Raw genomic sequence first — 13666 nt, 5'->3', positions numbered from 1 at the left:
ATTGGCACGGTTGTAGCTTGTCCTTAGCCACCTTGTGTCCTGTATGCGAGAGATGAAGTAACAAAAGTTTAGTATCATTCAAACATGAAATAAACGAGTCAGAACATAGCAATAAATCGTCCACATATTGAATTAGAACAGATCCATTGGCAGGTTGAAAAGATTGTAAACAGTCGTGCAATGCCTGGGAGAAGATACTGGGGCTGTCTATGAACCCTTGGGGTAATCGTGTCCATGTATATTGCACACCTCTGTATGTGAAAGCGAATAGGTACTGACAGTCAGGGTGGAGAGGCACAGAGAAGAAAGCAGAACAGAGGTCAATGACAGTGAAATGGGTTGCATTTCGTGGGATCTGCATCAGGATGACAGCTGGATTTGGCACTACAGGGAATTGGCTCTCTACTACCTTATTAACACCTCTAAGGTCTTGCATCAGCCTATAACCCCTCCCACCACTCTTCTTTACTGGAAAGATGGGACTGTTGGCTACACTAGCTGTACGAACTAAAATTCCCTGTTGCAATAATCGCTCAATTGTTGGAAATACCCCTAATTCTACCTCCTGTTTTAGTGGGTACTGGGGAATTTTTGGAGCTTGCCTACCGCTTTTTAAGTTTACCATTACAGGGCTTACATTTGCCATTAATCCAGTGTCCTGTCCATCCTTAGTCCAAAGAGAATTTGGAATTTGGGACAACATTTCATCTACTTGTGATGGATTTTCTTTTAAAACTGTAGAGTGATACATTATCTTTTGAGGAGTGTCTAACATATCCCGCACCTCGTATACCATTCTCTCTGGGATATCTAAATATACACCATCAGGGGTGCAATATATAACACATCCCATTTTACATAACAAGTCTCTTCCCAGTAGGTTAGTAGGAGTCGCAGCAGCCAGAAGGAAAGAATGTCTGGTATGCAACGGCCCAATAGTAACCTCTGTGGACTTTGTTAAAGGATAACGTTCCACTTTACCTGTTACACCCATTGTTGGTACTGTCTCGTTGGTCACCTGTAAATTAACGGGAGATTTCATCACTGACCTGGTCGCCCCTGTGTCTACAAGAAAAGGATATTCAGTACCAGCTACATCAACCATCATGACCGGTTCTTCCCTAGTACTTCCTGTTAACCTGACTATCTGTAGACTACAGGTATGATCTGACCCCTAGCGTTGGCTACCACGCTCCAATAAAGCATTTATGGCCACAATTGGAGCTGATGCCTGTTGAACATTTACTGGTCTGTGTGCATATCCCTTATGGGGATATCCAGATCTCCCCTGATTTGGGATTCCTACTCGTTTTACTGTACAATTTTTACTTAAGTGTCCTGTTTGTTTACAGTTGAAACATGTCCGTGATTCAGGTGACAACATGTGTTGTGGTGAAGTTTGAGCAGAGGGTAAAGGTGGTGGATATGGGTAAGGATAGGGAGGGTAAGGGTATTGTGGGGGATATGAGTATGGGACCTGTGGTTGTATTGGGTTAGTGGAGTAGAGCTGTGTTTGTTGTTGTGTGAGGTTAGTGAGGGCAGGTGTAAGTGTGTGTGCAGGTGCGAGTGTGTCTGTTGGCTGTGATGTTACCGTCATTCCTTCCAGATCTTGTATACTGACAGCCATTAGTTTTTCGCTCTGGATCTCCCTCTTTTTTTTAGATGTTTTTGTCATGTTCTATGGCAGACTCTATGAGGTTATCTATTGTAAGTCCCCGCCAGCCAGGCTGTGAGGTCTGAACCCGAGTCTTTAAATTCTCTTTCAGACCGTCCAATAGTACCGTGACTATCATTCCCCTGTGGTGAGTGCTATCTTTAATATCTTCTATCCCAGTATACTGGGTGATAGCCTGCAGAGCCCTGTCGCAATAGTCTTCTGCAGTTTCACTCTCCTTTTGTTTGATTGTGAAAATTTTGTTCCAGTTAACTACTACTGGAAAATATATACCCAATTGAGTCACAATGCGGGAAATGTTACCTTGGTTTACTTGGTCTGTTAAGGGAACGTCACCATCCAATACACAATCCGTGATAAATTTTGTCACGTCGGTATTGCGTGGCAGGCAGGCCCTTAACACCACACGCCAATCTTTATTAGTTGGCTCATGAGAACTACCCAAATTCCTCAAAAATCTTTGACATTTGGCTAGTTCCTTTTTGGGATCGGGGAAATCATTTATGATGGAATTTAGTTCCGCTCTTGTCCAAGGACAATGCATTACTACTTCCCTCGTGGGCACTACACCGTTTGCATCTGCATTTCCATTCAGAACAGTTATCGTCCGAATGGGATGCAGACCGGCAGCGTTGCTACCTCTGACCTAGTTACCTGGCTGGGGGTTTAGCCTGCTGCTGCTATGTATGGTATTAACAACTTCCTCTACGGGTGTAGAGTGTGTTAACACTTCCCTTGCTGTTACCGATGGAGATGGCGGCACCACTCGTGATTGTGGTGATGCAGCATCCATCATCTGCACAGCATGGGAAATGGCAGACATTACAATAGGCTCATCATCTACATCATAAACATTTTCTTTATGGTTACTTAAGAGGGGGTACAAATTGCTTGTTACATTTTTATGGGTATTTTTGGTAACTGTACTTGCACCTCCATCCACATAAGATGGGGGAGGTGAGCGTGAACTGCTGGCAATACTCTCCACAACGCTACCTTGCCGCACGTGCGCGCCAATTTGCGGCTCGCCCATATTGCAATTTAGCGTCGCAGATGTATTTTCTGGCAATGCGCTCGCAACGCTAATTTGCGTCGCTTGCACATTTTTAAGCCACGCATCCCCCTCATGCTGCCACAATTTTAAACATTGTCTAACATCTCCACTGTTTGCATGGCTCCCATTCTGAGACAACTCCTACGCTTTTCAATACAGATTTAAACCGGTGAAAGACAAATCAAGATACTTTCACTTACCTGTGGACGATTTAAATCGGCGGCGCCCACACACCTGGATAAGATTTGAAAAAGGCAACTTCCATACCTGGATAAGATTTAGTAAGGCAACTTCCACACCTATAGGAGTTTATATGTCGGCCGCTCCTACGCACCTCTCTACAACAAAGACAACATGTACACCTGCTACTGTGTATAGAACGGTAAAGCTACTTACCGAGCGGCTAGACTAACCCTTGCACCTAGCCCTTAAGGATCATACGATATCCTTAACTTTATTCCACAAATATTCACTGTTACACACTTTTTTCCAGCGCAGAAAAATACACGTTAACCCAGATATTGATAACAATTGAAAAAGGTAAACCTCGACGGCTTTGTTTAAACACGTGGCAGCAGAACCGGAAGTGCGTATACGCTATTGTGCGACCAGCCGCATACACAATAATGCGACTACCACACAACAGTATAATGACTTTTTAACTGCGTACGCAAAAATGCGTCTCTTTAAACGTTAGGTTCCATCAACAAAGGAAAACAAACTTTTTCCTTTCTTGTCCCTAGATTCTGGTCAGCTTCCTTGGCTCACACGAAAACGGATAGCAATCTTTCAGCACAAAGCGGTTACAGGAAAACCCTGTATGTGGCCACTCCACCCTTTGCTGAGATATCGCTAGACGTATGTGCCGTGTGAGTAGGTAAGTGACTTCACTCGACGAGCCCCCATCTGACGATATTAAAATTTAACCTCTATATACCCCTGCCTATACCTTCTAAAATCCTTCCTGTAAACCTCTAAGAATAACGCTAATTTGCATACACAATCATACAGTAACTAGAGACTCCAGACTTAGAACATGTGGTTCCAAAGCACAAAGTATTATTCAAGTAAAAGTACAGTCAGTTACACGCTATTGATCCAGACACAATTAGACGCAAAGGAAATATACAGACCCAAGCACAGTATACATACGCAGAGCTTCCGGACCCGGTGATAGGTATCAGCAAGAGACCCCTCGTCATTCAACATTCAGCAAGAAGACAAGAACCCAGCGTTTCAGCACACATTTTTATAACCCCCCAGAATAGTACGGACAATAGAGGAGTTTGTTGCTGATGTCATTGGTTCCCAGGGGAGAAGCATCTGTTACAGAGCTTTTAACAGGCTGGTTCAAATAGACTCTCCCTGCCTCTAACAGCTGGGGGTCTTCCCATCCCACCCCCATTGCTGCATCCTAACAGTTGTTCCTAAAATTACATTTTGTTGCTTATAGTCTCTGCGGTCCATAAGGTGCGAATGCATGATGCGATCTACACACCGATAGTACCGGAATTCTGTTGAAAGAGTACGCATCAGTACGAACCCAAACACTGCTTTCTTATCATGTACAGAACCTAAGTTATCAAATATCTTTATTTCACAGCATTTAAACTAACTGAACCAACTTAAATCATATACTTTAAAACTTACTAAACCTTATGTGTGAATATGTAATGTATGAGTATTCGGGGTTTGATATAAGGACGCTAGCTAACTTGGGGCAGATGCGTGCGCATAAAGCTAATAATACAGCGGTTTCATACAAAGTCCTATGCATTCGTTAATATGTGACTAGTTAACAGCGCAATTGTGCGTATTAATGTGTGTATGAGAAATGATGAAAGATGCAATCGCATGTTGCTAATAGTAATATCGCCACATGTACTAAAGGGTAAGTTTATCTAAAATGGCTCTTAGGCGGCCATTTGCAAAATGGCATCTTGCGATCTCATTTCCAAAATGGAGTCTTGCGGCCAGTCGCAAGATGGCATCGCTGCGATTTAATTTTAAACTGATCTGGTCTCAGCCAATTATCCAGCTTCGACACCTGGCTTCTGACTTTGAATTTCTGGATCTTTGATGGCTTCTTCCTAACTTGTGTTCCCATTCAGCCTGTATGCTCACCTCTACTTGTGCTTCCTTTAAAGCTTGGGATAAGTTGGCTGCCCACCACCACAACCTAACACATCCTTCCCGTAATTTGTCTATTGAAGCCTTAACTTGGTTAATCCCAAACATAAACTTGACTGCATGGTATGTCGGGGTTCCCCTTTTTGGGTCAGATATTTCCGCTAATTCCATCCAGTCATTTTCATGTATACACTCGGTGTCACGGCTCGAGTTATCGAAAGGGGTGGACCCGAACTGGGTTGAGATGCAGAGACACCAGGACCAGGAGAGAGTTGGAACTTAGATGGTTTAATGTAATTCCTTTGCATACAGTAAAATGAGGACTAACATGAGATAATAATTATAGTCCTTGGTGCAGAGATGCACAACTGAAGACACTGTAAACAAAAGATAAAAGTCTCTGAGGTTCAGGGGGTACTGTGGAGAGGAACTGTAGAATTGAAGAAGGATAGCAATACTGGAGGGTAGTTGAATATAACTCCTGGATGGAGTACGCAGAATTGGTATATGAACTTGAGTCAGACTCCGGGACGGAGTACGCTGGATGGGATGAGCACTTGAATAGGACTCCGGGATGGAGTGTGCTGGATTGGGTGAAGCACTTTGAATAGGACTCCGGGATGGAGTGTGCTGGATTGGGTGTAGGACTTTGAATGGGACTCCACGATGGAGTGTGCTGGATTGGGTGCAGGAGTACTCCCGACTGGAGTATACAGGAACTTAAGGCAGGCAAACTGGAAAGGAAACCAGCGGAGCTGAGGAACATAGTTCTTGCTGTAGCAAAGAGCACTATTGTACTGGCAATGAAACAGAGTCAGGGAAGGGTTTTTATACCCCTGGTCGGATGGTGATTGGCTGGAGAAACTGGAGAGTGCTGCTGACTGGATGGATCTGGACCACCTGACTTGATCCAAGATGGCCTGCCCATGATCCAGAGGTCTGACACACTGAAGTGCAGGAAGTACATGGCAGTGTGGCTGGGACATCTAGGCAACAGCGGGGATGCAGGAAACCACCTTCAGGCATAGGCCCCACTCTGGATTCCACTGACAGGAGCGACCGGCGACTCAGCAAGGCGCGATGACATAAGGGCATGGGGAGATGCAGAGTTCTCAGCCGGAGGTCTCTAGCACGGTTTGTGACACTCGGTACTCCTTACCAACAGTACACTTGATTAAGTACTTTCAAATTTCCCATTGGCTCAAGGTCATGATTAGGCTTTATGGAACTCTCGCTACACTTCCTAGTTCCAACCCCTAACAGTACATTTAGCGAGCGGAGAGAGGATGGATTTCCTTTTTGTATCGCCATCTTTTTTCCCTATCTCACAGGTCAAATGGGAGACTGGTCTTCAAAGGCCTTTCTCAGTTACTCAGGGGACCCACATTTATTCCTCAGTAAATGCAATATCAAAAGGCTATACAGTATTTACAAAGCAGCTGCCACTTTTTGATGGGTTGGAGCTAAAAATTTTACGTACCACTAGCATTCAGTGTAACACCCGCTGCTCTTTTACACTGAATGTGAGTGGCGCTTTCATTTTAAGCTCCAACACGCTGAGAAGCGGAAACTTGCAAAAGCCGCCTCTTCGTAAATATAGCCCAAGATGTCTCAAACAGACTGAAATAATTGTACAGTTTATATCTGACATGTTGACTTCATTTTATGTGGCTGGCCCAATCTCCTATGTATTGACACACACAGAAGGGCCCACACAGGAACGGTGTGACCCTGCAATTACCAAGAACAGGTGCCCGGGGGCACCTGTTCTCGGACTTGTGCTGCCCCGGCGGGCTGCGGCTGTGTACTGCGCACAGTGCATACAGCGCAGTGCGGCTCCAGAGCAGGGCCTTAACTAGGGTAGTGCGGCCAGTGCCATGGCACAGCAGGGCAGGGGGCACTGTTTGGCGCTGTAAATTTTCCTGCTCATTATCATTCTCACTTGTAGCCAGGGGCGCAGAGAGGGGGGGGGGGCGGGTACAATTTACCCGGGCCCGGGTTTCCAGAGGGGCCTGGCGGGGGTCCGGTGCCGCCCCCCCTCCCTTTCTTCTCCCTCCTTCGCAGCAGCCCAGCACACAGCTTGTGCTGGGATGCAGTGGGAGATTGCTCGCAGCTGCTAAGCAGCAGCCACAGCAATCTCCTATGCCTGAGGGGGTCACACCGCCCCCTCCCCGGCGCACAGTGCTGCTATGCGGCGCTGCAAAAGTATGTTTTTTTTTCGAGGGGGCTTGGCCACGTCTCCCACATTTAGGCCACGCCCCCTCTTTACCGGGGCCCCGCGGCGCTCTCTACACCCCTGCTTGTAGCTTCCTCTTCTTTAATCCCCAGCATCTCCTATACCTTCCCTGGCCCTTCCCCATGAGGCCATGGTCCTCTCTCAGGTGCACTATATTATGTCCCTATTTATCCCCAGCATCTCCTGGCCTCCCCTATCTCTTCCCTGGCCCTTCCCCGTGAGGCCATGGCCCTCTCTCAGGTGCACTATATTATGTCCCTATTTATCCCCAGCATCTCCTGGCCTCCCCTATCTCTTCCCTGGCCCTTCCCCATGAGGCCATGGCCCTCAGGTGCACTATATTATGTCCCTATTTATCCCCAGCATCTCCTGGCCTCTCCTATCTCTTCCCTGGCCCTTCTCCATGAGGCCATGGCCCTCTCTCAGGTGCACTATATTATGTCCCTATTTATCCCCAGCATCTCCTGGCCTCTCCTATCTCTTCCCTGGCCCTTCCCCATGAGGCCGTGGCCCTCTCTCAGGTGCACTATATTATGTCCCTATTTATCCCCAGCATCTCCTGGCCTCCCCTATCTCTTCCCTGGCCCTTCCCCATGAGGCCATGGCCCTCTCTCAGGTGTACTATATTATGTCCCTATTTATCCCCAGCATCTCCTGGCCTCCCCTATCTCTTCCCTGGCCCTTCCCCGTGAGGCCATGGCCCTCTCTCAGGTGTACTATATTATGTCCCTATTTATCCCCAGCATCTCCTGGCCTCCCCTATCTCTTCCCTGGCCCTTCCCCATGAGGCCATGGCCCTCTCTCAGGTGCACTATATTATGTCCCTATTTATCCCCAGCATCTCCTGGCCTCTCCTATCTCTTCCCTGGCCCTTCCCCATGAGGCCGTGGCCCTCTCTCAGGTGCACTATATTATGTCCCTATTTATCCCCAGCATCTCCTGGCCTCCCCTATCTCTTCCCTGGCCCTTCCCCTTGAGGCCATGGCCCTCTCTCAGGTGCACTATATTATGTCCCTATTTATCCCCAGCATCTCCTGGCCTCCCCTATCTCTTCCCTGGCCCTTCCCCATGAGGCCATGGCCCTCTCTCAGGTGCACTATATTATGTCCCTATTTATCCCCAGCATCTCCTGGCCTCTCCTATCTCTTCCCTGGCCCTTCCCCATGAGGCTATGGCCCTCTCTCAGGTGCACTATATTATGTCCCTATTTATCCCCGGCATCTCCTGAGCTGCTCACGAGCCTGCCAGGCACTCTGCTAAGACCCCCAGGGGCGGCTGTTGTAAGTTTAGACAGTGAAATGTTAATAATACACACTGTTTAATATCAAAGTTTATCATGCAAACACAGAGGGCTGACTAACTCCGTATTTCATGTATGCGGCTGTTGGAAAAGTGATATAACACAGCACTTTGGAAGAGATGACAGTGTGTGTATGAACTCAGCCCCTCAGCCCCAGAACCTGAGTAATGTAAGAGTGTCCCTGATTTATGGGATTGTGTTACAGAGGGATTTATTCATCAAGCAGTGAAAGCATGGAGAGATGACCAGTGGAGAAGTGACCAGTGGAGAAGTTGCCCATAGCAACCAATCAGATCCTACCTATTATTTTATAGACTGTACTTGATAAATGCTACTACTGATTGGTTGCTATGGGCAACTTCTCCACTGGTCACTTCTCCACGCTCTTTACTGCTTGATACTTAAACCCCAGTGTGTGGCCCTGACGAAGCTCAAACCTCGGCAAAAACCTAACCCTGGTCAAACTACATCACCATGCCAAAATCGGTGAAGCTGGGTCCAAAATTCTGGCCATGCATAAAGGGCAAACAGACAGACAGACACTTTTTCTTGCTTATTATATAGATATTGAATCTAGATCTATACACTTAAGACTTGATTCAGAGTCACACACAGCGGCTGCATCCGTGGGCACCCAGGGAATAGATCCACATCTCTGCGGCCTGTTCAGAGTTCCCCTTATCCCCATTCTGCTGCTCCATTATACCCTAAGTGTGCCATGAGTGTGGAGACGGAATTGCGGGTTCTCAGCGATGTGGCTGATCTCAGACAGATCTATTGCTTGGAAGCTTAGAGTTATGATAAATGTCGGCGAGATGCACATTTATTTTCATGCACGAGACCAGCTGCAGATGGGGTGGTTTCAGGCCCTTTGTATATGATGGCATAGCATTATTTCCCAGTATCGCTAAACAAATGTCTTATTCATTTGAAAGGACCCTGTGACTGTGTTCTCGCATGTAGTGACGATGTCCAGTCTCCAGCCTGGCTCATCCTATAACTGCAGCATCACCAGTGTCAGCCATCGCACACACAGTCTTCCTACCTACATTACAGTCTCTACCTTAGGTAAGTCTCCTTTTTCATTAAAATGCAGAGAAATAATCTTGTCAAACTTTCATTTGCAATCCTGAAAACTACTCAAGTGGTCGTTTATATGGTTAGATGGATATTCTTTATTCACAGAATTGTTACAGAATTTTCTATTTATTTTACTATTTGTGCTGTCAAATTCTGTACAGTGAATAAGTCTATATTGGCGGTCACGCTGCCTTGCTTAGGTCACAGTAAGCACGCTGCATGCTCTGATGATATATTGGCGGTCACAGCCTTGCTTAGGTCACAGTAAGCTGTGACACAGTTAGGTTAGGGGGTCCCTCTCCTAGGTAGAGGACTCCTTCCTTACACACACACACAGCAGCAGGGAAGCAGCACACTAGTCTGGATGCAAGTACAAGCTGGTCGGCGCCAGTCTTTATTGTACAATGTCAGAAATAACACAAAGAAAACATAAATATAAATCCTAGCCCTGTCGGGGCACTAACTTCACAGGTAGTTCCCTCACTACCAGAACCTGGCAGGGCCTAATGCCCTCGCCAGCAACAAAGGCACAGCACAGTACTCACAGTTAGGTATCCAAGTGTCTCTGAGCAAACTCCCTGTCTGCTCTCCCAGGTGAGACAATCAGCCCTCAACAAACTAGGCTTATATATTGACCACTCTCAGGTGGGAACCCAATCAAGCCTGTTACCAGGCTAAGAGAACCAAAACCTGGAGTGGCCGTGGGTGGAGTCCTCCCTCTCCTCTCACCCACAACCCCCAGGTCCCAAACCGGCTTTTCAAAAAACCGAAACTCAAGCCTGCTATACTGCAGACTTTCTCCTGGGGGTTTAAAACACAAAAGACAGGAATCTGGGACAAATGTACCTGCCACAGACCACTTTACCAGTGATCCTATCACAAAGCACACTGCGTGCTATGATGTTATATTTTAGGTCACTGCCTTGCTTAGGTCACAGTAAGCACGCTGCGTGCTATGATGTTATATTGGCGGTCACTGCCTTGCTTAGGTCACAGTAAGCACGCTGCATGCTATGATGTAATATTGGCGGTCACTGTCTTGCTTAGGTCACAGTAAGCACGCTGCGTGCTATGATGTTATATTGGCGGTCACTGTCTTGCTTAGGTCACAGTAAGCACGCTGCATGCTATGATGTAATATTGGCGGTCACTGTCTTGCTTAGGTCACAGTAAGAACGCTGCATGCTATGATGTAATATTGGCACCATTGCCTTGCTTAGGTCACAGTAAGCACGCTGCGTGCTCTGATGTAATATTGGCGGTCAATGCCTTACTTAGGTCACAGTAAGCACGCTGCGTGCTATGAAGTTATATTGGCGGTCACTGCCTTGCTTAGGTCACAGTAAGCACGCTGCATGATTTGATGTTATATTGGCGGTCACTGCCTTGCTTAGGTCACAGTAAGCACGCTGCATGCTATGATGATATATTGGAGGTCACTCTGCCTTGCTTAGGTCACAGTAAGCACGCTGCGTGCTATGATGTTATATTGGAGGTCACTGCCTTGCTTAGGTCACAGTAAGCGCGCTGCATGCTATGATGTTATATTGGCGGTTACTGCCTTGCTTAGGTGACAGTAAGCACGCTGCATGCTATGATGTTATATTGGCGGTCACTGCCTTGCTTAGGTCACAGTAAGAACGCTGCGTGCTATGATGTTATATTGGCGGTCATTGCCTTGCTTAGGTCACAGTAAGCACGCTGCGTGCTATGATGTTATATTGGCGGTCACTGCCTTGCTTAGGTCACAGTAAGCACGCTGCGTGCTATGATGTAATATTGGCTGTCACTGCCTTGCTTAGGTCACAGTAAACACGCTGCATGCTATGATGTAATATTGGCGGTCATTGCATTGCTTCGGTCACAGTAAGCACGCTGCGTGATATGATGTTATATTGGCGGTCACTGCCTTGCTTAGGTCACAGTAAGCGCGCTGCGTGCTATGATGTTATATTGGCGGTCACTGTCTTCCTTAGGTCACAGTAAGCACGCTGCATGCTATGTTATATTGGCGGTCACTGCCTTGCTTAGGTCACAGTAAGCACGCTGCATGCTATGATGTTATATTGGCGATCACTGTCTTGCTTAGGTCACAGTAAGCACGCTGCGTGCTATGATGTTATATTGGCGGTCACTGACTTGCTTAGGTCACAGTAAGCACGCTGCGTGCTATGATGTTATATTGGCGGTCATTGCCTTGCTTAGGTCACAGTAAGCACGCTGCGTGCTATGATGTTATATTGGCGGTCACTGCCTTGCTTATGTCACAGTAAGCACGCTGCATGCTATGATGATATATTGGCGGTCACTGCCTTGCTTAGGTCACAGTAAGCACGCTGCATGCTATGATGCAATATTGGCGGTCACAGCCTTGCTTAGGTCACAGTAAGCACGCTGCATGCTATGATGATATATTGGAGGTCACTGCCTTGCTTAGGTCACAGTAAGCACGCTGCATGCTGTGATGTTATATTGGAGGTCACTGCCTTGCTTAGGTCACAGTAAGCATCCTGCATGCTATGATGATATAATGGCGGTCACTGCCTTGCTTAGGTCACAGTAAGCACGCTGCATGCTATGATGTAATATTGGCGGTAACTGCCTTGCTTAGATCACAGTAAGCACGCTGCATGCTCTGATGTAATATTGGCGGTCACTGTCTTGCTTAGATCACAGTAAGCACGCTGCGTGCTATGATGTTCTATTGGCGGTCACTGCCTTGCTTAGGTCATAGTAAGCACACTGCGTGCTATGATGTTATATTGGAGGTCACTGCCTTGCTTAGGTCACATTAAGCACGCTGCGTGCTCTGATGTAATATTGGCGGTCATTGCCTTGCTTAGGTCACAGTAAGCACGCTGCGTGCTATGATGTTATATTGGCGGTCACTGTCTTGCTTAGGTCACAGTAAGCACGCTGCGTGCTATGAAGTTATATTGGCGGTCACTGCCTTGCTTAGGTCACAGTAAGCACGCTGCGTGCTATGATGTTATATTGGCGGTCACTGTCTTGCTTAGGTCACAGTAAGCACGCTGCGTGCTATGATGTTATATTGGCGGTCACTGCCTTGCTTAGGTCACAGTAAGCACGCTGCGTGCTATGATGTTATATTGGCGGTCATTGCCTTTGCTTAGGTCACAGTAAGCACGCTGCGTGCTATGATGTTATATTTTCGGTCACTGCCTTGCTTAGGTCACAGTAAGCACGCTGCGTGCTATGATGTTATATTGGCGGTCACTGCCTTGCTTAGGTCACAGTAAGCACGCTGCGTGCTATGATGTAATATTGGCGGTCACTGCCTTGCTTAGGTCACAGTAAGCACGCTCCATGCTATGATGATATATTGGAGGTCACTGCCTTGCTTAGGTCACAGTAAGCACGCTGCATGCTATGATGTTATTGGAGGTCACTGCCTTGCTTAGGTCACAGTAAGCACGCAGCATGCTATGATGATATTTTGGCGGTCATTGCCTTGCTTAGGTCACAGTAAGAACGCTGCATGCTATGATGTAATATTGGCGGTCACTGCCTTGCTTAGGTCACAGTAAGCACGCTGCGTGCTATGATGTTATATTGGAGGTCACTGCCTTGCTTAGGTCACAGTAAGCACGCTGCGTGCTATGATGTAATAATGGCGGTCACTGCCTTGCCTAGGTCACAGTAAGCACGCTGCGTGCTATGATGTTATATTGGCGGTCATTGCCTTGCTTAGATCACAGTAAGCACGCTGCGTGCTATGATGTTATATTGGCGGTCCCTGCCTTGCTTAGGTCACAGTAAGCACGCTGCATGCTCTGATGTAATATTGGCGGTCACTGCCTTGCTTAGGTGACAGTAAGCACGCTGCATGCTATGATGTAATAATGGCGGTCACTGCCTTGCTTAGGTCACAGTAAGCACGCTGCATGCTATGATGTTATATTGGCGGTCACTGCCTTGCTTAGGTAACAGTAAGCACGCTGCATGCTATGATGTTATATTGGCGGTCACTGTCTTGCTTAGGTCACAGTAAGCACGCTATGATGTTATATTGGCGGTCACTGTCTTGCTTAGGTCACAGTAAGCACACTGAGTGCTATGATGTTATATTGGCGGTCACTGCCTTGCTTAGGTCACAGTAAGCACGCTGCATGCTATGAAGTAATATTGGAGGTCACTGCCTTGCTTAGGTCACAGTAAGCACGCTGTGTG

The 13666-nt window shown here is 47.0% G+C and overlaps 1 protein-coding gene across 4 annotated transcripts in view; it reads left to right on the top strand.

Moving 5' to 3' along the window:
• The window catches only part of PTPRO (protein tyrosine phosphatase receptor type O), a 640592-nt gene that overhangs the window by 316227 nt on the left and 310699 nt on the right, over positions 1-13666 (top strand). For all 4 annotated transcript variants that reach the window (XM_088461537.1, XM_088461535.1, XM_088461536.1 and 1 more), the window contains exon 14: positions 9331-9463. In XM_088461537.1, the coding sequence (XP_088317663.1) occupies positions 9331-9463 (133 nt within the window). The remainder of the gene's footprint in view (positions 1-9330; positions 9464-13666) is intronic.

The sequence above is a fragment of the Taudactylus pleione genome, unplaced genomic scaffold (genome assembly GCF_031769625.1).
Source record: "Taudactylus pleione unplaced genomic scaffold, aTauple2 ptg001061l, whole genome shotgun sequence".
Classification (NCBI taxonomy): Eukaryota; Metazoa; Chordata; class Amphibia; order Anura; family Myobatrachidae; genus Taudactylus; species Taudactylus pleione.
The sequence above is the reverse complement of the archived record's forward strand: the minus strand, read 5'-3'. Positions and strand labels throughout refer to the sequence as shown.